This window comes from Myotis myotis, unplaced genomic scaffold (assembly GCF_014108235.1).
Source record: "Myotis myotis isolate mMyoMyo1 unplaced genomic scaffold, mMyoMyo1.p scaffold_m19_p_1, whole genome shotgun sequence".
NCBI classification, from domain to species: domain Eukaryota; kingdom Metazoa; phylum Chordata; class Mammalia; order Chiroptera; family Vespertilionidae; genus Myotis; species Myotis myotis.
Window position 1 is genome coordinate 11,217,598 of NW_023416313.1, and position 23,711 is coordinate 11,241,308.

The 23,711-nt window shown below is 39.9% G+C and overlaps 1 protein-coding gene across 4 annotated transcripts in view; it reads right to left on the bottom strand.

Moving 5' to 3' along the window:
• KCNIP4 (potassium voltage-gated channel interacting protein 4) overlaps window positions 1–23,711 on the bottom strand; it is a 953,844-nt gene that overhangs the window by 58,437 nt on the left and 871,696 nt on the right. For all 4 annotated transcript variants that reach the window (XM_036330079.1, XM_036330059.1, XM_036330070.1 and 1 more), the window contains one exon: window positions 22,539–22,663. In XM_036330079.1, coding sequence (XP_036185972.1) covers window positions 22,539–22,663 — 125 coding nt within the window. The remainder of the gene's footprint in view (window positions 1–22,538; window positions 22,664–23,711) is intronic.

Genomic DNA, 23,711 nt, shown 5'->3' on the forward strand with positions numbered 1-23,711 from the left:
ACAAACACAATTTTTATATCTTATTAGTAACTTGAATTGCCCAGCTTGTCACACTTTATGCTCCTTCAGCCCATAATGATGATATCACAGCGTCCAGAGCCCAAGTGCTCCTCCTGGAAAGTGTCCTGAGAAAACCGACTTGCTTTTTTTGTTAGAGGAGTAGCAGTCATAGATGCTGAACGGGTCCACGATTTTGCCATTATCGACTAAACGTCAAATATAATCTGAATTCTATAGGCAGGTCTACATGCAAAGTTAACAAAGGTGAGCTAGTTATGAGAGGGTTTGAGATAGTCATTTGAAGCCAGTCTTCTCATCTTCACCTCTGTGTGCAAAACATTCTGTGTGTGTGGGTTTTCTGGACATTATTCAGCTTAGATTTTAAAGTCAAGTGTCAATGATTTATCTGCCATCAGCTGTTTCCTGCCTTGTTCTTTCTGACGCTCAGCAAAATTGATGAGCTCTTTAGAGTCAGGGCTAGTGTTTGTATTTCCATGAAGCCCAGAGTTGAGTGGAGAGGAATGTGTCACCCCACACTTTCTACCGGTGCCACACCTTGAGCTAAAACTACTGGTATCTCTATCAAATGTATCAAAGCACCAAATCCTCTGGAGGTGGCAAAGTCACATTTCCTTTTTTGTTTTGTTGTTAATGTCTTCAATGACAGGAATAAGCTAGAGTCTGCAAAGCACTGGGAACTGGGAACCACTTTGACAGACTGCGGTCAATGAGTTTTGTTAAGGAGAAGAAAACCAGAACCAGAAAACACATACGTGACCTCCTTCATTCAGTGGGTGAATTGTGAGGTTAGAGGGACTAGGGTTGGGATGGGAAAGCATTTGGAGTCTTCAAAGAATATGTTTTTGTTGTATGGCCTACTAAAATCCCTTCTCACTCTGAAAGGCCACAGTACAAGCCATGAAGTGCCAGGTTAACACTAGAAGAACTTGCATTCGGAACTTCTCTGCTTAGATGTGAATATCAGGCTTCTCTCTCTCTTGCTCTCGCTCTCGCTCTCGCTCTCTCTCTCTCTTCACTCCTAAAATAAATTCATAAATTCCCAGTGACCTGGATATATATTTTCTATCTTTCCTGGCCATCAATTGCATTAAGAGGATGAGTTTCAATGGCTGTCATTCTGAAAGTCGTAGACTGCAATATCCTGCTTTTCTGTTATCAGGAACGTGAGATAAACTTACTCTCTTCCAATGTCATATGCAATTTTCTGTCAACAGACATCAAAAGTGTGGGATTTTACAAATGTAGGGCTGCTCCATGCGGGTGGCATGCAGCTGCGGCTCATCTCAGGGGTCCACTCCTGTGCACACTCTTTGTTCTCACCTCCCTGCTCTGCAGCTGGCTGATACCCAGCCCTCACCCCTGAACAAGGTTTCCAGAGCTTGCTGCTGCTGGAGAGCTGAGCACGCTGTGCAGGGAAGGTGCTCAGAAGCAAAGCTGGAGAAATCTGGTTTCGTTAGTTGTGCTCCTCTGGACATGAACCTATATGAACTTGGCCTGACTCACTCCAGTGAACGTGCTTGGGTGTTTGACCAACTGCAGCACTCAAGAATATCCCCCCTGCCTGGGCAACTGCCTCTCTCTCACTCCCAGCAAGGACAGTTCATCACTTGAAGCAATTTTCCTCATTGCTGGTGTTATTGGAAAACAAAGACCTCGAGAGCAAACCATTGTTCAAGCTGGAAGTCATTTTGTGGAGAAAATGAGATGCTTGGACCATTCACTTTGTTCTTTATTTTATCGTCCCCTCTGGCATCCGCTTATGGATCTGATTTGATTTCTATTTTCATTTTGACTCTATTTCTCTGTGACCTTGGGTCAGAGACAATATCAAAAGCAATGTGTTTTGGTGGGTTTATTTGTCTGAGTCAGTGAAAAAAGAGAGAAGTAACAGAAATGGAAGTGGGGCGAGGGAGGGGAGGAGGGAAGGCGAGAGTGGGAAGAAAGGAGGGAGAGAGCAAAACTATTCCTGTATGAAAAGGAAAACTCACCACATCTGCAATGTATCCATCAGCTTCAATCTTTAACATGGCTACAGATATTGTGTCACAATCCAGGATTATTTTATCCCATACACGTGGTCACCAAGATGAATGGAAAAGGTTGGAGCTGGGAGCTGGGAGCTGGGAGCTGAGGATGGGGAGGCAGCCAGCAGCAACATAAACAAGATAGATTGGTTTTTGCTTTTGAAATAGAAAATTATCATACTAAATATTTGAGACAGCAATTTTTTTTTTGCAAAGCTTCTGGACTTGCCTTTTGCAAAAATCATAAAACTTTTAAATCTAATTTCAGCTGGAACTTTTTCATTAAATGCAGCTGTGTGCTCGTTAAGTCCTATAGCATTTGGAGCTTCCAGGGACATGGGCAGGCAGCAGGCTGGCACCCGGCATCGGCAAAGGTGGCTGATGCAAATGAAATGGGTGAAGAAAATGAACTTGGCACATCTGGGGAGTACACCAAGTAACCACTGGTGGCTGGTGTCACCAGTGATGCCACCAAGCAACTTGTGAGGATGGAACCTTCCCTAAATTTACAGAGAAAAAGTACATCACAGGCCATACATTCTTCTCAAGGATTAGGTACTCAAACGTTATCATTTCCAAAATTTCCAAGTGGGAAAGCAAATGATGCAGTGTGCTTCGTTTAGGGATAGCCAGAACTCCCCTTCCAATGAACTGAGCTGTTATTAGGGAGTTTTTAATCAGCTTGTTGGCCAGCTCTCAACTTTACCTTATCCCATTCCATAGAGAAAAAAAGATGCAGTTATTAAATGGATATAACAAGTGCTTAGGAAAATTTTTAAGTGGGGGTAGTCATACTTAATTGAATCAGTTTTTGCTTATTAAGTACGATATAAGGCCATGGCTTCAGACTTCAATATGCATTTAGGATTGACTTGGATGCGTGTTAAAAATATACATACCCAACACAGGCCAAGCCTAATGATTCTGATGAAGGTTGTCTTGGGGGGTCTTGCTTAATTTTAAGCAACTCTGCCAAGTGATTCTGATGAAGGTGGTGCATGGACCATTCTTTGAGGAACAGTATCTTACAATATGTGCTGTGTGTGTGTGTGTGTGTGTGTGTGTGTGTGTGTGTGTGTGTGTGTGAGTGTGTGTGTGTGTGTAATGGGGAGATATAGACTTCAAATTAGAAAATTTGTTTGGATTATTTAGTGAAGAAACTTCACTGACATGCTAAGGAGTTTCTTTTTTAAAATAAGCATCCAATTTTTACTTTTAGAAGTATAATTCTGGTAACAGGATGGTTTGGAGAGGATGGAAAGAAGAGTAAAAGAGACCAGTTTATAAGTTTTAAAGCAGATAAGGGCTTGATCTATAATTCTGCCTCACATGCTGTGCAGTACTAATGGTGAGTAAGACAAGGTCCCTTTCCTCAAGTTGCTTACAATCTAGGGAAAGAAGATCTAAGAAATGAGACAGAGATGGAGAGGTCAAAGAGGTGGTTGGCTGGGTGCACAGGCTGCGAGTGGACAGATGCAGAATTTTGCAGAGCTATAGAGGGCAAGGGAAAAGTAAGTTTCCAGACAAGGATAGACAGGCCCTGGGAGAAAGTTCATTATATTAAATCAGAGTTTGACTGGATCCAGTTTGGCGCTCTGTTCTTATCACTCGTGGGGCCAGGAGCCAGACCCTGCAGACTTGCATGAATGAATGATGAGAAAATGAAAGCACAGAGTATTGATTTCTTTTGAAGATTCTGTTGGTGAAAGAAAGGAAGACGGCTTGAATGGAACAATCAAAATAAATGGGGGGCTGAGTGTGGCCACAATGGCTTCCCATTAAAGGTGAGTACTGGAGTGCAGCAGCCACCAAAAGTCAAAGGCATAGGGTGTCCATGGGGGTGGAGGGCCGTGTGGAAATATTTCATGAAGGAGTCAAATCAGCATCAGGCAGTGCTTGGAAACCTCATGTAACATATTTTGGCCTCAGTTTCATCATCTCAAAAATGAGAAGAAAAACAGCACCTAGCTCTTTGGGTAGCATATTTTAATCACCCGATAAATATGAGGTGGGAATTAGGCATCGAGCTCCTGTCAAAGCCAGGAAGGAAAGCATCACACATCTCAGAAATATTGTCAGATAATGACTTTTATGTGCACTAGAATTATTTTTTTTAATCAGCAAGATGTATTAAAATTGCACTCACCAAAAAAAAATTTTTTTCCCCCTACTCACCACACATATTAGTAAGGTTTTCTAAAGTTGAATTAAAGTTGAAAAAAAAAAAAATTCTGGCACAGAATAGCCTGTGTATCCTAATAAGACAAACTCCAAACACCGGCTGCCAGCAACACTCACTGATTATTTGCCAACAATTCTTTAGCCAGCGCACGCTTTTCCTTTAGCTGGGCCAGCATGCCACTGTAGGCGTAGTTACTCATCTTGTCACTGAACTGGGTGGAGAGGCCAACACAGAGGAGTGAGCCTTCAAGGAACCAGCTCTCCATGCAGCCGTGGCTCCAGGCAGCTGCAAATTTCTTGCTGGTTCAGTTTCCCTGGTTCTTTTCTCTAAAGCCTCCTCCACATAGTGTATTCCCGGGACAGGGCCAACAGCTACAGCATCACTTGGGAATTTGCTAAACATTCTGACTTCCAGGCCCCATCCCAGGAGAACGGAAGCAGGAGCTGCCTTTTAATAAGACCTCCAGGTGATTTGTGTGCACAATTGATGTCTGAGAAGCAACGATCTTAAGGACTGGTCTGAAGCCACCACATGTCATAGGCAAAGAATCCGGTTTCCCCCAAAGACCCTCTCACTTCCTTGCCATCTTTTCATGAAGCTGGGTGTGGGTACTCAGCTGAGGCCCAGCTTCACAAAGGTGGGTCCCTCACTGTTGGGTCCCACTGAAGCCAAGGCTGAGTCTCCAGTGAGCCCTGCTTTAGTCCACTCTGACTGAACAGCAGCAAAGCTCAAGGAAATAGTATCAACTTGGGGGCTAGACAGGCCTGGAAAAACCAGGCTCCGCCTCCTATTAGCTCATTGGCCTGGGACAAATGAACTCAACTCTGATAGTGCCTCCCTCCAACTCACAAGCAAGAGACTCTGCAGCACTATTTGTAACCATGAACTCTTTCCTGATGTCCATGGATGACTGGAATAGAGGGGGTGCACTGGGGGGCATCAGGAGAGGGCACCTAAAACAGATTGGCCACTTGCCTTTGCTCACAGGATTATCAAGATTGGGAAATCAGAGACACTAGTTGTCTCTTTCGGTGTTTGAAGAAACAGGAGCTGTAGAACACCTGGGGAAATTATTTCTCAGCTATGGGCTCAGAGATGCAAAAAAGCAAAGCCATTATGGTTCTAGAAAAATGAATGTTAATTTCTGGTAGGTTTCCAATTTTGGATCCTAATCTCTACTCAAATTCACTTGTACTTTTTGCTTTTGGGTTCCTTCAAATATCTTTTATATAGTCAGTAATCAACAAACCAATATCTATCTATCATCTCTCTCTCTCTGTAGTCAGTAATCAACAAACCAATATCTATCTATCATCTCTCTCTCTCTCTCTCTCTCTTCTCTCTCTCTCTCTCTCTCTTTTCCCTCCCCCTCATTTTCTCTATGCCTACACTAACTTAAATGCCTAAATCTACACAGTCCTAACCAAAGAATAAATTTGAAATGAATGACAGTTATAATTATTATTGCTACTATTAGATTATCAAATTCATTGTTTTGTAATATCATCTACACTAGCTTATGGCTTCATTCAAACTTGGTTATCGTTAATCCTTAAAGCTATAAAAAAAACAAATTATCTGAATCATGAGGAAAAATAAGGAAATACTACCTTCATATATGTTTATGTGTTCACTGATGGACTGATTTCAAAAAATAATGATGCCTATCATTACTGAGCATGAGGGCAGCTGCCATTAAGAGCAGGTTTTATGTGTCAACTGCTGGGCCAAGGAGGGAAGGGACTGTCTCAGCTCTCAGAACTGTAATGTGCCATATTATTACTCAGATTTCATAGGAGCCCTAACTGAAGTTGGAAAGGTAAACTTGGTGACCTCGGTAACAAAATTAGAAAGTTTTAAAATGATGGTGAGAATTCTAGGTCCCACTTGCTACCATGGGGCTCATGTAATATAGTCTAGGTCCAAGTCTGCAGAGCCTCTCAGCTGGCCACCAACACCGGAAACGTAAAAGTTACACTAACCTGAATCCCTTCCTGAGATACTGATATCTTGAAAACCTCAAACTCTTCATTACAAGATTGACCATCAAATGTATAAAATGTTCCACATTGTCTAGAGGAAGACATGTACTATCTTCAATGTTAATGATAAGGAATCATAACCATCACTTGGATGGCAAGATTTACCAAGCCCCTTTAAAAAATATATAATAGGCCCTGGCCAGTTTGGCTCAGTGGATAGAGCATCGGCCTGTGGACCCAGGGGTCCCGGGTTTGATTTCGGTCAAGGGCATGTACTTTGGTTGCAGGCTCAAACCCTGGTCCTGGGATTGACACAACCAATTGATGTGTCTCTCTCACATCGATATTTCTCTCTGTCTTTCCTTCCCTCTTCTTCTCTAAAAATCAATGGAAAAATATCCTCAGGTGAGGATTAAGAAAACCAGAGATATATATATATATATTTGAGTGAGGCATCATTTCCTGAATTTTAGTATTGAGATGCATGAGGCTTTGAGAGGTGAAATAACTTTCCCAAGGTTTCCAGTTCGCCTTCTAAAATCCCCTAAATACAGATCGTTCTAATCAGTGAATACACTTGAAAATGCTCTTAGAAATCTTTGAGTAGAAGATTGAGCCTTTATCAAGATGCTGTCCAATGAGATTTCACATGCTCTTTTCCTAAAAGGTGGGAAGGACACTTCAGGGAGAAACTGCCTCTTCTTCAGAGCTATGACAGGCAAAAGGGTGAAGGGTACAGGGGACACGTCCCAACAAAGCACGCTCTGTAAGAAGCAGATCCAGGGCAAGGGGAAGGACCTCTACAGTTGCCATGGATCGCTAAGTCAAAGTCCTCATTCCTGGCAGGTGCTGGGCGGCAAAGCATAACACAGCATCATTATGATTTTCTAGTACCTTGAGCTGGACAAAATGTGTTCAGAGGAGACAGACCAGTTCTCAGATAAAGAGTTAAAGGCCCTTTAGCAGTTTTCTCATCTTGAGGATTTAGTAATTCTGTATTCTTGTTCCCAAGGACAAGAGTACGGAGTTACTAAAGGAAGATTTGCCTTTTGAAAATAACTGAAGCCCTAACCGGGTTGGCTCAGTGGATAGAGCGTCGGCCTGGGGAGTCAGGGGTCCCAGGTTCGATTCCGGTCAAGGGCATGTACTACCTTGGTTGCAGGCACATACCCAGTGGGGAGTGTGCAGGAGGCAGCTGATCGATGTTTCTCTCTCATCGATGTTTCTAACTCTCTATCCCTCTCCCTTCCTCTCTGTAAAAAAATCAATAAAATATTTTTTAAAAATATAACTGGAGGTTTCTCTACTTGAAAGGTTTAGTCGAAACTGGAAGAATTCTGGAAGTTGTATAAACCCTTGGATTTTTCACAAGTTGCATAGACCTACTAATAGGAATTCTGGAATGGACTTTGTATATTCTTATGGAAGGGTCCTTTCTGGGGCTCAGTGAGCCACTCTCTGTTTATTTTGGAAATTGAATTTGTGTTGGCTGGGGAGACTTAGACAATGGATTGTCTACATAATTCTATGCAGAAATGAAAATTCATGCCCTGACATTCAGGCCAGTTCCACAGAGGGTAGTAATTTAGAGATATTCAAAAACAGTTTTAATGAACAAGGAAACAATATTTTTTTCATTCCAAATATGAACTGACACGATTAAGTAAGGAAACCTTTCTACTGAGAAAATAATGTCCAGAGCTTCAAGCAATCACTAGGAGAGAAAGGAGGGATCATAGTGGACTACACAGCTTACATGTGTTGGTCAGAACTTTAACAGCTGTAATTCCTGAGCCGCCAGCATTGGGCTGTGGAATTAGCCCTAGTCTTATCTTTGTCTGAAGTATCTTTTACCTCAAGCCAGTTTTCCAGGCAGATTTCAAATTTTGCCTTTATTACAATTTCCTAAACTTTATTATGCACATCAATCCCATCACATCTGGCTCCAGTATCCTCCTCAGCTGCTCATCATGCACTTTCCCCACGAGCTCTGCACCTGATGCAGAGCCAGCCCCATGCTGCCCCCATTGTGCCATCCTGCTCACTCTAGTGGCTGCCATGCCCCTCTCTCGAGGGGGAATATTCCATGATCTATTAAGTCCTATTCCAATAGCACCTTCCTCAGGTTCCCCTTTCATTCTCTCAACCTTCAGCTTAATTGTTCTCATGTCTCCCTTCTACCTTTACTATTGCCTTGTCGTAATTCGTCATGGTCGCTCATTTTGCCATTCCTCCCTCCCTCTCTGATAACAAGCTTTGTCAGGGCCTCTATGTGTCTGCCTGGCCTGTGTCCAATATTTACTAAGTGCCTGCATAAGCATATCAATATGATAATGCAATTATTGAGGATTTTAAAATCTAAAACCAAATAACTATATTTGTGATTTAATCAGATATTTGAAAAGTTATTTTGTTTTTCTCCAGCCAGTGGCTGTTTGAGGGTTGGTGCCAGACAATTTGGAGGATGAGCAATAATTAAAGGAATAGCTAGCTGACTCCCAAAAATACTCAGAAAACCAATCATCTGAACTGTGAAAAACACCAACCCCAAACAAATTATTCTTTAGATTTATGCATTCATGATGAGTGGATATCCATAAGATTAACTGAAAATTAATGACATTTATTGCTATTGAGCAGCATGGACTAGGCACAAATTATATGGCTTTTACTGTACAAGATGTGTTCTGAATGTGATTTCTAACGGTTGCAATGTGACACATTACTTGCCCAGTTTTAGAGATGGGAGATCTTAGGTTCAAAGCTGTCCAAATAATGTTTCTAATGTCAAATAGCTAAAGAAGTGGTAAAACTAAAAGGGGGAGAGGTCCCTTAAAAAAAAAGGTTGCCTATATCTTAGTCAGTCCAGGCTGCTACCACAAATATCACAGACTGGGTGGCTTAAACATCAAAAATGTATTTCTCACATATCTGGAGGCTGGGAAGTCTGAGATCAAGGGGCCAGTAAACATGGTGTCTGGTAGGGGCCTGCTTTCTGCTTTACATGCGGTCTTCTTATTGTAGCCTCAGCAGAAAGAGGAAGCAAACTCTCATGCCACTTTTTGATAAGGGCAGTGATCCCAGCATGAGGGCTCCACCTCCATGGCCTCATTACCTCTTAAACACGGCACTACCTAATGCATTGGAGGTTGGGGCTTCAATATATAAAATTTCTTTAGGGTGGACACCAACATTCAATCCGTAACATCCTATTAATAGTAATGTCAGAAGACTAGGCTGCTGGGCTAACAGATAGAGTATGAATTCCAGTGTTTTCAACTTAATATGCAAGTCTATGAGAAAAAGGCAGCCAGACTAGTTTAGTACACAAATACGATGAAAGCCCCACTCCAAGTTATCAGAAGTGCAGTCCTCTTCAGAAGCAGCGAAGCCAGCCTCTGCTGTGGCTTGCCAGTGGGTTGGCTCAGCTCTCTTGATTGTGCCATCCCCTGGAGGCACACTTCATGGAGTCTGAAATCCTCTTGACATAAGTAGCCTAGTGAGAGCCTAGCTTCTCCGAGTGCTAAGGCCTGTTTTTTGAGCGTCGCCAGCATAGAGTCTGAGCAGAAGGATATCTGTAGTGCCGCAGGGAGGAACTAGCAGCTGCTCCCACCTGGAAACACTCTACCAATTTTTTTTTGCCAATTGTAACAGGCTTGAGTTCACCAATTGGGAAATTAAATACAATGCATTATAAGTACAAAGTGGGGTGCAAACTTAGATCCAGAATTAAAGAACGTACCACTATTCATGGAACTTTTATGAACACTATAATGTTAAACAATCCAGAATAATAGTAGGAAGATAATATAATATTTTGGGGTGTTTGTCATGTATCAGAAATTGTGCTAACCACTCTATCTATCTATCTATCTATCTATCTATCTATCTATCTATCTATCTATCATCTATCTATTGAGCAATAGATAAATAACCTCATTTGTTCTCACAAGGAGCTTATGATATATGTAGGTGCTATCATTATCTCATTTTGCAGATGAGACAACCAAGTTACAAGTAACTGACAAAGTTAGCATTCAAATTGCATCATGATCATTTATCACTTTAAATTCATTGAGGACTGAAGACCTCCCTCCCCACCCCAAAAGAAAGGAAGTTAGCACTTACATTCACAGTATGGTAGGGAAATGGGCAAATAAACCAACTACAGAGTATAACCATGTTGTAAGAGAGGGGCAAAGAATGATCTGGGAGGTTTGGTGAGGGCAGAGGCGTCTTCACAGGTATCGGAGACTTGGAGTAATAAATGCAATGTCTGAGTTAGAACACTCAAATTACAAAGTTGGCAAGAGAATGCATCACATGCTCTGGAAAGGATGGGTACCTAGTCCTGTAGGATTAGAACATAAAACATGAAGCAGAGAGTGACAGGAATTGGGGGCAGAAATACAGGAAAAGGCCAAACCTTGAAGGGCCTTGAATGTCATGCAAAGTAATTTAAATACAAGTAAAGAGAGTTCTTGAAAAATTTAAGCAGAGTTGATGACAACAGATTTATTTATAAAGACCCCTTTGACAAAAGAGTGGTGGATGGGCTGGGGATGATGAGAGTAAAAGTAAGGAAGTTAATTAAGATTTTGCAATAAAGCATTGAAATTGAGTAGGGGGAGTGGAAATGGGAATCGGGTAACAGATTTGAGAGTATAGGAAGCATGGTTAGTGGTTAAGAGCATATATTCCGGGCTGACTGCTAAAACTTGAGTCCCAGCTCTGCCACTTCCTTACCTGTATGTTCTTAGGCAACCTCATAATCTCTGTGCTTGAGTTTCCTCATCTATAAAATTGAAATAATAATGGTATGTATTTCACGGTGTTGTGTCTATTAACATAAGACACTTTGTATTTAATAGGACACATTATTGTTGAACATTACTGTGCAATATTATTGTATAGTTGATGCAAAGTGCTTAAAACCATACCTAGCACAAAGAAAGAATTATGCTAGAGACATTTGGAAAGTGAAAACAATGCACATACACATTTTGACGAGCCTCAAAATAGACACACACAGTTATTTTTCCTTTTGTAAAATTGCATCGTAAAGCAAATGCAATGTACTTGAAACAAAATTCAGGCTAAGAAAGAAAAATTAGCCTGGCTTAGAACTGAAAATCTATATAGAAAACGAAAATGTGTTGCCCTAACCGGTTTGGCTCAGTGGATAGAGCATCGGCCTGCAGACTCAAGCGTCCCAGGTTCAATTCCGGTCAAGGGTATGTACCTTGGTTGCGGGCACATTCCCAGTAGGGAGTGTGCAGGAAGAAGCTGATTGATGTTTCTCTCTTGTCGATGTTTCTAAATCTTTATCCCTCTCCCTTCCTCTCTGTAAAAAATCAATAAAATATATTTTAAAAAAGAAAATGAAAATGTGATACTTCAATATGTATACGTTTGTGTCCTTTTGAGGTCGTGTAGTTGCAATGGTGTAGTGACTTTGGAGACAACGTGTTCTGTGATACGTGGTATCAAAGGATTGTCATCGCTAAAACATTGGGAAATTTGTCTTTTCTGATTTGTTAAGATGAGAGAGTCCAGTTTTCCCTTGTGGGCCAGTGGCAGAAATTCCAAAAGACAAACTAATCTCTGCCTTCTTTGTTTTCACATCACAAAAATAAGAAGAGGGGCCTGGCCCTCATAGCATTTCTGCTACATTTTTAATGTAACTGGTATTGTATACACTTTTTAAAAAATACATATTTTATTGATTTTTTTTTTTTTACAGAGAAGAAGGGAAAGCAATAGAGAGTTAGAAACATCGATGAGAGAGAAACATCGATCAGCTGCCTCTTGCACACCCCACACTGGGGATGTGCCCACAACCAAGGTACATGCCCTTGACCGGAATCAAACCTGGGACCCTTCAGTCCCCAGGCCGATGCTCTATCCACTGAGCCAAACCAGTTAGGGCTGTATTCACTTTTTAAATTATGATTGCATTACATCATGATTCATTTTTGTTATTACTGTGTTTACTGCTGTTGTCTATCATCCTTGCTAATCAGGCTTGAGCTGGAACTGGTGCAGGAGGTTTCAGGCTGGTGTAATAGCCTCCACTCTCATTCCTCTGACTCTGCTCCGTCAGAGTGAGATTTATAAAACATGAATCTGACCATAGCTGTGCTTATTCCCTTGATGATCTCATCTAGTCTCATGGAGATAAATATAATTTAGGTATGGAGGTCACCAGTATTTATTTCCCAGCTTGGATAGCTCCTCTTGAACTCTAGGCATATGTATGCTACTAACAACTCCATAATTTTCCTTGGATGTCAACAATGCATCTTAAATCCCCAAACAAGATGGGGCTTGTGACCTTCCTCTCCATATGTGGTCCTCCTTCAGCCTTTCAGAATGTCAATCCATTGTTCTGATTGCTTAGATGAAAAGGTCAGAGTCATCTTTGTACAGAAACTGAGATACAGAAAAGTGAAGTGGCATCTTCAAGTTTACAAGTAAGAAAAGTCACAGAATCAGGATGTGAAACCAGGCAGTCTCACTGCAGAATCTATGCCCTAAAGGGCTGCTTCTCTAACTTATAAACCCCTTTGTACATAGTCTGGAACTTCATATGGCACCTGCATGACAACTATTAACTGCTCACCTCGGGACAGGCATGCTACATCAAATTAGAACCATGAATTCTGGTTCTACCTAGTTGTCATATTAAAGAGCTAAAAACTCCCTGTGTTTAGGACCAAGATTGTTTTAAAATTTATTTTCATTGTTATTATTATTTTTGTAACATTCTGTGTTCTCATTGGAATACCACATTGGGATTTTGAAATGGGAGCTCAGATGTATCTGTTATATTTATGTCACATCTACTAATTAGCTAAATGACCTTGTGAAGTTTCTAAGCCTCTTGATGTTAGGATGACTCTGCCAAAAATTGCCATACAGGCAATAAATGGTCCCGGTTTTATAATAATAATGTAGAAAAATAGATACCAAGTTATATGGTCCATTCACTTCTTGAGGGCAGGACTCACATCTATTTGCTTACTATCCATTTTCCATGTGTTTATTGCAGTTCCACATTCTTCACGAACTCAGTACATATGTGGGAACTGCTGATGAAGATTTCATGATTTGATATGTGGAAGGGAAAAGGTGACTTAGAATTCCAGAGGCAGTTTGATATAATAGAGAGAATCCTGAAGCAAGAAGCAGAAGACAGGGTCTGCAGGTAAAGAAGGCAGAGATTTCATAATCTCATTGGCTATTTCATTGAGTATTTGACTTTAGGACAAATAATCATCACATAGGTCAAGTCTTCAATATTTGTCTCTGCAAAATTTTGAGAAGGTTGCTTTTATTGTTCTCAAAGATGTATTAACAGAGCTCTGAATGTATAATTTCACCACGAAACCCAAAGAGTGTCAGCACAAGACATTTTTGTTTATGTTGAGCCAATGAAATGCAAGGGCTCAGCACTCTACAAAGTTATCTGTCACATATAAGCCTCTCCACTCACTTTCCGATTATTTCTTTAAGACTCCTCACCACTATTATTCCCACTACAAATAAGGAAGGTGAGGTTTCCAGGGTAAAGTGACTAGTAAGTGTCAGAGTTGGGATTGGGATCCAGGATTAGGTGGGTCTCAATTCTCCATCTATGCACTGAAACACACATCCTCCCTAAATTAGAGGGGAGGCGGGGCAGGGTGGGTGGATGGGAAGAGATCGACCAAAGAACTTGTATGCATATATGCATAACCCATGGACACAGACAGTAGGATGGTGAAGGCCTGGGGTAAGGGTGGAGGAGGGCTAGAAGAGGTCAATGGGTTGGGGGGGAGGTGAGGGGTCATATGTAATACTTTCAACAATAAAGATTTAAAAAGTAAATAAATAAAATAAAATAAATCAATCTGTAGTGCCAGTGATGCACAGAAGAGGGCAGTGCAAGGTGCTGCTGGAGATGGCCTCCCTTCAACACACATTCATTGGACTCTAACAGAAAGCACTATGATCAACTGAAGAATATTCTAGTCACACAAAACACTAATTAAATAGAGAAAGCTGGTAATTAACTGCATGCTCCCATTCTGGTTTCAATAAATGTAATCTATCCAATAAATTAGTAGCACTTATTAATGATAATACAAAGTGTGTTCAGTAAAAGGCTTGCCTTCCATTAGGGAACTAATACCGGGTTTTATGTAGAGTTTCAGAAGAAACCGAGTAGGCCTTATTAGCAGTCACTTCAATGCACAGATATATGGTGCCTTCATTCTGCTGCCGACAAGCAGTAATTGCTGGGTTGTGTATGGTATATTAAAATGTGTTTAAACTACTATTAGTTCCACGAAAAACTTACTGCCCACTCCACTTCCAATCACCATGGATAACAGGGGAAATCAGAGTCCTAAAGTAATTACAGACCACAGGTTGTAACAATACACTGCAAAGGGACACATCATGACTTTTCCTGGAATTTGTTTATTTCAAATAATGTTTAATTTTTTTTCTTTTCTTTTTACAAAGAACTCTGTATTGGACCACATTTCTGGTAATAAGTTTCAAGTTGGATTTTTATGGCAGAAATTATGCTATATACTTTTTTGGTGACAAGGCACTAAAATACTGCTTGGAATGTTTTCTGTTCTTCCTTTCTACACACATTTCTGCAAACATTTTTTAATAATCAATTTTTGCAAGAAGAAAGGGCATAGTGTTTAGAAAGTTAGAGAGACTAAATAACTAGCTGCCTGCCTCATGATGAGTGACCTAACCAGGAACTACACTGAGAGAGCCTAAAAGAGAGAGAAAGAGAGAGAGAGAGAGAGAGAGAGAGAGAGAGAGAGAGAGAGAGAAAGTATCATTGGCGCATTTATGCAAAACCAGTGCAAAAGATGCCTAAACAACAACAAAAACCAAGCTGAATACTTGCCTTCTGAGAAGTTAAGGGCTAAATATGATGATGCCCAATAGCAGTAACTTTCTTGGCCTACATTTTTGAAAAATTAAAAATTCTCCTTTCTTCAGTGTTGTGGAATCTATAATGTACTAGTATATTAATTGGTCATATTACATGTGTGTTTATGAAAGTTTCCTTCAGAATATTTTGAAGATCAATAGATGATATATTGAAAATAGAAATAAAGTTGTACATTGGCCTATGTACAGTGGTTGAAAATTCACATTGAAAAAAATGGTTTGGCTCTGGCCAGTGTGAGTCTATTGGTTGGAGTGTCATCCTATACACCAAAAGGTTGCTGGTTCGATTCCCAGGCAGGGCACATACCCAGGTTGTGGGTTCAATTACTGGTTCAGGTGCATTCAGGAGGCAACCAATCAATGTTTCTCTCTCACATTGATGTTTCTTTCTCTCTCTCTCTCTCTCTCTCTCTCTCTCTCATATATATATATATATATATATATATATATATATATATATAAATAAATAAATGGTTTGGTTTATTGCCTTGTTGACCTGGAATTCTTATTTGAGTGTTTATAAAATAAGGTCCATCAACCTGAAGGATTTGGTAGGCATAATATTTTAGAATACTCTAAACATTTATTTTTGTTAACTAAGGACCTATGAACAACCAAAAAAAACCTTTTAGAAGATAATTAAGCAACATCTATCTATTGACATGGTCCTCTAAAGTTCCCCAGTAGTTTTAAAGGCATTTTAAACAATTCTTTCTAGATTATATTGTTTAAAGTTTTCTGCATAATGAGTAGATATTGCTATGACAAAATAGAACTGGAAAAAGAGCCAAAAACTATGTCTGAGTTAACTCTTTCTTTCCTTTCTTACTAATTTCACACTTCCTACACTAGACTCTAATGTCTGTGAGTAGAAGACAATTCTCTTTTACTCATTAATGTGTGTCAATACTAGCAAAGTCCCTGACATGTAGTTAGCATTTAATAAAGGATTGGTTCATATTTGCTTGTGGAAAGGATTAACAACCAGGAGGAACTTAGGCTAAGAAGTTTTGACTTAATCTAAATTCTATGGGAGTTGGGATGTCATATATTAAGCATAATTTATATGTTAGCATAATATGCATAAAGAAATTACTGATTCTATCTCATTTTCTTTTAAACATGTCTTTATATTTCTCAAGTTAAATTAATCAACACAGATTTAAGATAATTTATAGTCTAACACACTCAACTCAAATGTAATATTGAAAGACTTCGAAAGTTTTGGCAACTTACTTCATTGTAATTAAGATTTGAATCCCTGCCAGAATTACAGGAGTAATTGCCAGGTAGGCTTATATTAATAAACCCATTTAAGTGGGAATTATAAAAAAATGAAAAATAATCTGACTTTATGAGGGAGGTTCACTGTCAGCAGCTTGCAGTGATGAATGGTGCCCCAGATTTATTTTTGGTTTTAACCATAATACATTCGAAGTTTCATGGCAGGTTCGTTAAGGAATATGTACTGAATTTGAAAAATTATTTATTGGGCTCCTAGTGATACGTTTGTGTGAACCAATTAGTTCGTCTAAAAAGAATAAGGAGTAATGCTGTTAAAATCGATGGGCATAGCAGTCCAACTACCTCCTGTGTTTGGGTTCTGTGCTATGAAGACTGGGTTCCATATCTAACAAATAGTATTGACAAGCCTTCTTGGATGAAACTGCTCTTTACTTGTTAAGTACCAATTAGTTCTGATGTATGTGCTAAGGGAAGTAGGAAACCTTGAAGCAATCAGAAGACAGAAACTTACTATTATTATTTTAAAAGTCTTGATGCATTAATGGCTATATGATTTTGAAGAATAAATGGACACCTTGCTTCCCAAGACTTAAAATAATTGAATTGTCTTAGTAGGATTAGCTGGACTGACTTAGGAAACCTTTAGTATATTCTCTAGAAAATTCAATTGAAGAGATGTTTATTGACTTTTGCAAAGTGCTAGCTGTTTCCCCAATCTAGTTTCTCCTTCTATCTAATATACTGCTGTCTAGCTAGAGAATACATTTCCTAGTTTTCCCTGGAGCCCACCAGTCCATGTGACTAATGAATGCTTGGGATGTTAGTGAAAGTGATGTACATAACATTTGTGTTATCTCTAAGGCAGTGGTTCTCAACCTTCCTAATGCCGTTACCCTTTAATACAGTTCCTCATGTTGTGGTGACCCCCAATCATAAAAATTATTTTCGTTGCTACTTCATAACTGTAATTTTGCTACTGTTATGAATCGTAATGTAAATACCTGATATGCAGGATGTATTTTCACTATTACAAATTGAACATAATTAAAGCATAGTGATTAATCACAAAACAATATGTAATTATATATGTGTTTTCCGATGGTCTTAGGCGACCTCTGTGAAAGGGTCGTTCGACACCCAAAGGGGTCGCGACCCACAGGTTGAGAACCACTGCTAAGGGAGGTTGCCTGTTGCTGCTCTACAGCTCTTTCACCTTTCCTCTAGACATGAACATGGAAGTGACCTAGTTTACACAATGCAGATGGGGCAAGAAGCCCAGCCAAGGAGAGCAGGGAAATATATTGAAAGGAACCTGGATCCCTGAATGTCCGACTGGAGTAGAACTTCCCCATTAGCTGGGACCAATTCACCTGTGACTTGAGAGAGAGAAAAAAGAAGTGAACTTCTTTACAGGATTGTTGTAGAAAACTGAATAGAAATCTTGAAGATTTTAGAAATGCTACTAGTGAATAGTACAGTATATAAGGGTTGCTTCTATATATGTTGTTTTTTTTTTAATGTATGCATCTCTAGGTTTCATTATATGTTAAAAACATCACCAATAATGTTATCTGTTTTGATTTTTACAAAATTTTTGTGAGGAGTCATTATGGGAAAGACTATCTCCAATAAGTCAAAGGACAGAGTAAAATCAAATCAAATAAAGTGTACTGTTTCCAAATTTGTCCTTAGGCAAGAGTGTGGAACAAAGACATTTTAAGGAAGAGCTTCTGGACAGTACACAATTCATAGAAGCAGCATGGTAACAATGGTGCTAACGATAATAATAATAATTATTAAAAAGAAGAAGAGTAGCTACATTTTGAGTGTTATAATGAGTCCGGTTTTATATTCTGTGCTTTACATTCTCTATCTTTGCAACGCATCTATGAGATGCTACTAGTATTTCTCCACTTTTGCAGATGAGATAAGTGAAGCACAGAGAGGTCAAAGCATATTGCCAAATGGAGCCAGAACTGGAATCTAATTGCATTATCATTTTTACTTCAAGAATACATCATAGAATCTTTATGAAATTTAGTTATTTTTTTACTTAGAAGAATCAGAGGGAACCAAAGGGCTCCAATGTCTACTGACCATACTCAAAATAAAAGGGATCATACAAAACATTTCCCATCACCTCATATACATGGGTGTTGATATTCTGAATTTTCAAAGAAGAACTTAATGTCTAAAGATGCTAAACAAACTGCCCAAGGTAGGAAATGGCAATTGAAAGGTTCAACCCAGGAGAGTACTTGGACCAAGCCAGTCCTTGGAAGCCAGAGAGGCAGCCACATTTATCTGCTCATACCTGTCAACAACCTTCTCCTCAGAACAGAAAACTCTGCTAGGGCCTAGGAAATAACATTTTAACTCTGTACTTATACTTTGACTCTGAAGTACATGAGTAATACTTTGCACTAAAGGAAGATCTTTTATCTGAGTCCTTCAAGAGCTGAACAAAACTCATTATTACGCACCTCCCTTCTGATTGGAAAGGAAGATCTCTTAATCCCTAATTTGCTGACAGGGAGACAGAAACTGCCAGGGAAGAAGTAATTTACTGAAGGTCACACAATGGTCTATGAAAGCCTTAAGAATGCCTCTGAGAGCTCATGACAAAAGAGTAATTGCCTTATACAATTAGCAATTTAGTTTTCTATCCTAACCAACATATCCCACTCTTTCCCATTCAGGTGTTAAACTCTCCCTCACTCCCTCTCCATCATAAGTAAGATTTCACGCTTGTTATGTAAATGTTCTCTGTCAAAAATGTAGATCCCTATAATTTCCCATCAGCTATTTTTAAAGATCTTAGTGCAATGAGTTCTCAAACACTTCCAGTGAAGTGAAAAACCCCATCAAAGAACTCTCATCTCCTGCTGGTTCCTTTGGCCACAGTATAATAGCTCTTCCAGAAATTAAGGAGCCCTGGCTGGGTAGCTCAGCTGGTTAGAGTGTCCTGATACACCAAGGTTTTGGGTTTGATCTCTGGTCAGAATCAACCAATACATTCATAAACAAGTGGAATAACAAATTGATCTCTCTCTTTTTCTCTCTCTCTCTGGAACTCCTCTCTCTCTTTTAAATTAACTAATCAAGGAAAAGTTTGGTGCCACTTTTGGTAAATTCTCCAAGGAAATGTCTGAATGCAGGAACAATACTGAGTGTGGGTATTAACTGAACTTGAATGTAACATCAGACCAAATCCAGCAGCTTCACTCCACAGGGGCTGCTGTCTCCTCACAAACACCACTGTGATGGACGCCATAGGGTGACTCCCAATAAATCACACTCTTTTTAATCTCCTGGCCTTGAGTGCTAGATTAGCAAAAGTGATGGGCTGAGATGTCACACCCATAGTTACGTTACATTATACAAGACTCTGCTTTATTGGACTAGAAAGACTCTCCCTTGCTAGCTTTTTTTATTTATTAAATTTATTGGGGTGACACTGGTCAACATGATCATATAGGTTTCAGGTGTGAGTTTCTATGTCACAAGATCTGCATATTGCATCGTGTGCCCACCACCCAGAGTCAAATCTTCTCTTGTCACCATATAGGGAGTGTGCAGGAGGCAGCTGATCAATGTTTCTCTCTCATCGATGTTTCTAACTCTCTATCCCTCTCTCCTCCTCTCTGTAAAAAAATCAATAAAATATATTAAAAACTAAAACAAACAAACTTATTTTTTAAAAAATCTATGTTAGAGTTGAGGAAATGGTATAAGAGATGCAGTGCTGGAAAAAGACAAGAGGACTTTGGGGACCTTTACCCAAGGTGCCTTGCTGTGGTAAGCCACTTCCATGTGACTATTTAAGATGTTGATGACTAGTTTATCCTTTTAATCAAAACATGGAGAGTTTTAAAAGGTTTCATTAAAAGTGAATATCTTAATTGGTTCCAGGAAAATGATTTTTTCTATCTTAAGGGCTTGAGATAATTGGTGTTCAGGAAACTAAGGGTAGGTGGTTTGCTTTCTGTGATGGCAAGCTGGTTCCGATGCTGCCATCCTGTAACACATGAGTGCTGCTGATCTGCTTTAGCGCCTTTCTCCCTATATCTTAGGGTTATTTTAAAATTAAGTTGTACATTTGACCAAGGGAAAATAAACAAACATTAAAAGACCACTCTTGTTGGATTTATCAGAGACACCAGTTAACATTTTCTGAGCAAACTGTGAGATCGTTTGTTTTAAAAAAGTGTGTAAAATATGCTCTAGGCATATAAAGGTCTGATGGAAAGTTATCTCATGGAGTGGGGGAGGGCAGAAAACAATGAACAAAGAGAACAGAAAAACATAGAGAAAAAGGAAGAGAAAGAGTAAAAGAAAGGAGACAAGAATTGACAAGAGGAAGAGACAACGGAAGGGAAAAAATGGAGAGAATGGAGAGATGAAGAAAGAAAAGAGATCTGAAGGACAGGAAAGGGGGAAAGAAAAGTTGGGGAAAGAGGTTGGGAGGGGAGAAAAAGAAAAAAACAGAGTGCAAGTAGGCAAAGAAAAAATAAAAGAAATAAATGAATGCAGCCTTTGGAACCTGGGAAATATTTTGTGAAGTGTGACTTGGATAAGACTTGTGCAGACGTGGCTCCTGAGGTTAATGAAAGCAGTAATCATGATTCCAGCTTGCAACAAATGGGGCGCAAGGCAGCAGACCCCACATGGAGTGACCTACAGTGACAGCAGTGGAGTAGTAATGTAGCAGCCATCAAGAGTACAGGGATGCTGGGAGGTTGGATTACACTCTCCTTTATTCAGCAACCATTTTTCTTATCTGATGCACAGTCCAATGTTAAAAAGAAATGTGTTTTCTTATTATAAGACCTTAAAACAGAGCAGAGATGCTTAGATGTTCACAGGAATGCATTTGAAGTTCTAATCTATAATAATAAAAGCAAATCGACAGAACAGCCAAAAAACAGAATGACTGACCAGATGTCCTTCCAGAAGACCTTCTGGATGAAGCCAGGGCTGCAGCTGCAGGATCAAGGCAGCCACCTCGGCTGCGAGGGAGGGATCGAGGCAGCCGCCGCGTCTGCAAAGGCCTACTCTTGCGCGGATTTCATGCATCGGGCCTATAGTATATTGTATTAGTCTGTCCTTAGGATTTACTTAGGGCCAGGACTTGGTCTTTCTCACATCCTTTCCTTCCCCATCCTTGCCACTCACTCAGTGGTTTGCTGCTGCCAGTGGTCAGTGCTGCTTTTTTTTAAAAAATTGTAAGTCTTACTCTCTCTGAAGTCTGCATTCTAGCAGCGTAGGTATAACTCTAAAGCCCCTTTCTCTTCATACATGTTTATGTATGTGTCATCTAGATACATTACACATCCAGATCCCTGTTAAGGAGAGTCCTGTGTCTGTGCAGTGAACAGATTTATTATAGCTCCTCCCTCCCACCCAGTGTCCCCCAACAAAGGCCTGGGTGTGAGCAGAGAACCATGTTTTTGAAGAGTAATGTGGTAGAAACATTTAGCAAGTCCAAGCAAGGAGAGTGGTGAGCAGACATGGGATAGAGACAGATGGCCTGGAGTCAGAGGGATGGTGGATGGTTGTTTGTAATATGCATGAAGGAACCTAAAAATATATTCTGAAAGCTCAATTAGCGTTACCATAGTCACACCTGGATCACAGAGAACTGGATGCAGGGGGTACCTACAGACACTTGTGGTCCAGTTAGTAGCAGCATGGTCTTTTAGAAACTACTGAATTTATGGTGACTTTTCCCCAATGCAAGGGAGGGACTTCCTTGATGGGCCCGATTTATAGCCAAGTTTCCAGTCAAACACCAGACTATAGTTTAAAAATAGAGATAATTGGGGCTTATTGAAGTTATGTTATTATGGCTGAAAAAGAAAAAGAAATACTAAGAATTGAATTGAGTAAACCTTTCTCCTTTGCTCATTCTTGCTTTATGTGTACCGACAATGTATGAGCATCGGTGTGCCCAAGTGAGTCATAGTCCAAATGGTTACAACAATAGTCACATCTAGGAAAGACTGGTCTGAAATGTGCAGATGAGGGGGCTCTCCCAGAACTGTATATTGCCCTCTTCCCCTCTCTCTTCTCTATGCTCCTCTGAGAAGAGGGTGAAGGTAAAATTGAAAAGGAAGTTCTTACATTCTTAAATCCTCGGTAAAGAATCTGGAGCTCCTTCTTGGTGAACTTGCTCTGGGCTTCCAGCAGCTCAAGGGCCTCAGGCCGATGCCTGACGGTGGCCATCTCCAGCTCATCCTCCACGCTGTCTGCAGAGGGAAACCAAGCAGAGTCTTAGAACAGCCACGGCTCCCCAATGCTTATACAGTAAAACAAAGGAGCATTTACTAGATGCCTATTATTTTTCCAGAGGAATGGTTCTCACACTGCCAATCAATATGTATATTTCCCAGAGTTCAGACTATGAAGCCAAGCTAATACTACATAATGTTTTCATAGTTTCTAGTTATTAGACATTACATACTAATATTTCCCAGTAAGTTTGAAAAGTGAAAAAAAAAATAATGGAAAACTTAAAACCTTGGATTTGTATATTTATAACAAGTACTAGTTATAAAAACAGGATTTTAGTTTAATAACAATCAACATCACCCTTGTATCGTGCATCTATGAGTTAGGCCTTTGCTAATAGTCAGGAGGATTCTTCTGAAATAAAGTATTTCTCCAGGGACTGCAAATAAAGTAGTCAGATCAAGTGAGAAAAATCAGCGGCCAATATGTCTGGCATAAACCCAGTCTCCATGGGTGCACGCTGGATGGACTGGGCCTCTGGGAACTTCTGGCCAAACCCTTTTTTTGCAGATAAGAAAATCCACAGCTACAGATAAATTATAAAACATTTCACTTTACTTTGTGAATTATATATTTACAACATTTCTCTAAGGTGCTCTATGCAAACTAATTTTCAGTCCACATAAATTTGGGAAATGTAAACATTTACAGAGTTTGGGAGCAAAACACAGGACTATATGGTTTAGAGAAAACTTGCAGCAAAGAATTTTGTTTAGCTTTGTTTAACCCAATTAACCCCAAAGGGTATTTATCCATAGAACCTTTCTTCCCCACAAGTAACATCTGGTAACATCTGCATATTTGCATTAGGATCATTGGGATGTGTTGGGATATAGTAGGATCTGGATATTTGGGTCTCAAAAAGTACAACATCCTTAATGAGGTCCAGCTCTTTGCAGTGGGGCCCAATGGAGGCCTAAGGAATTCTTCCTGCCATAGTTCAGCTCAAACCTCAGCTAAGAAACTCATCAGGGACAGAAGCATCCAGGCCCAGTACTGAGGCCA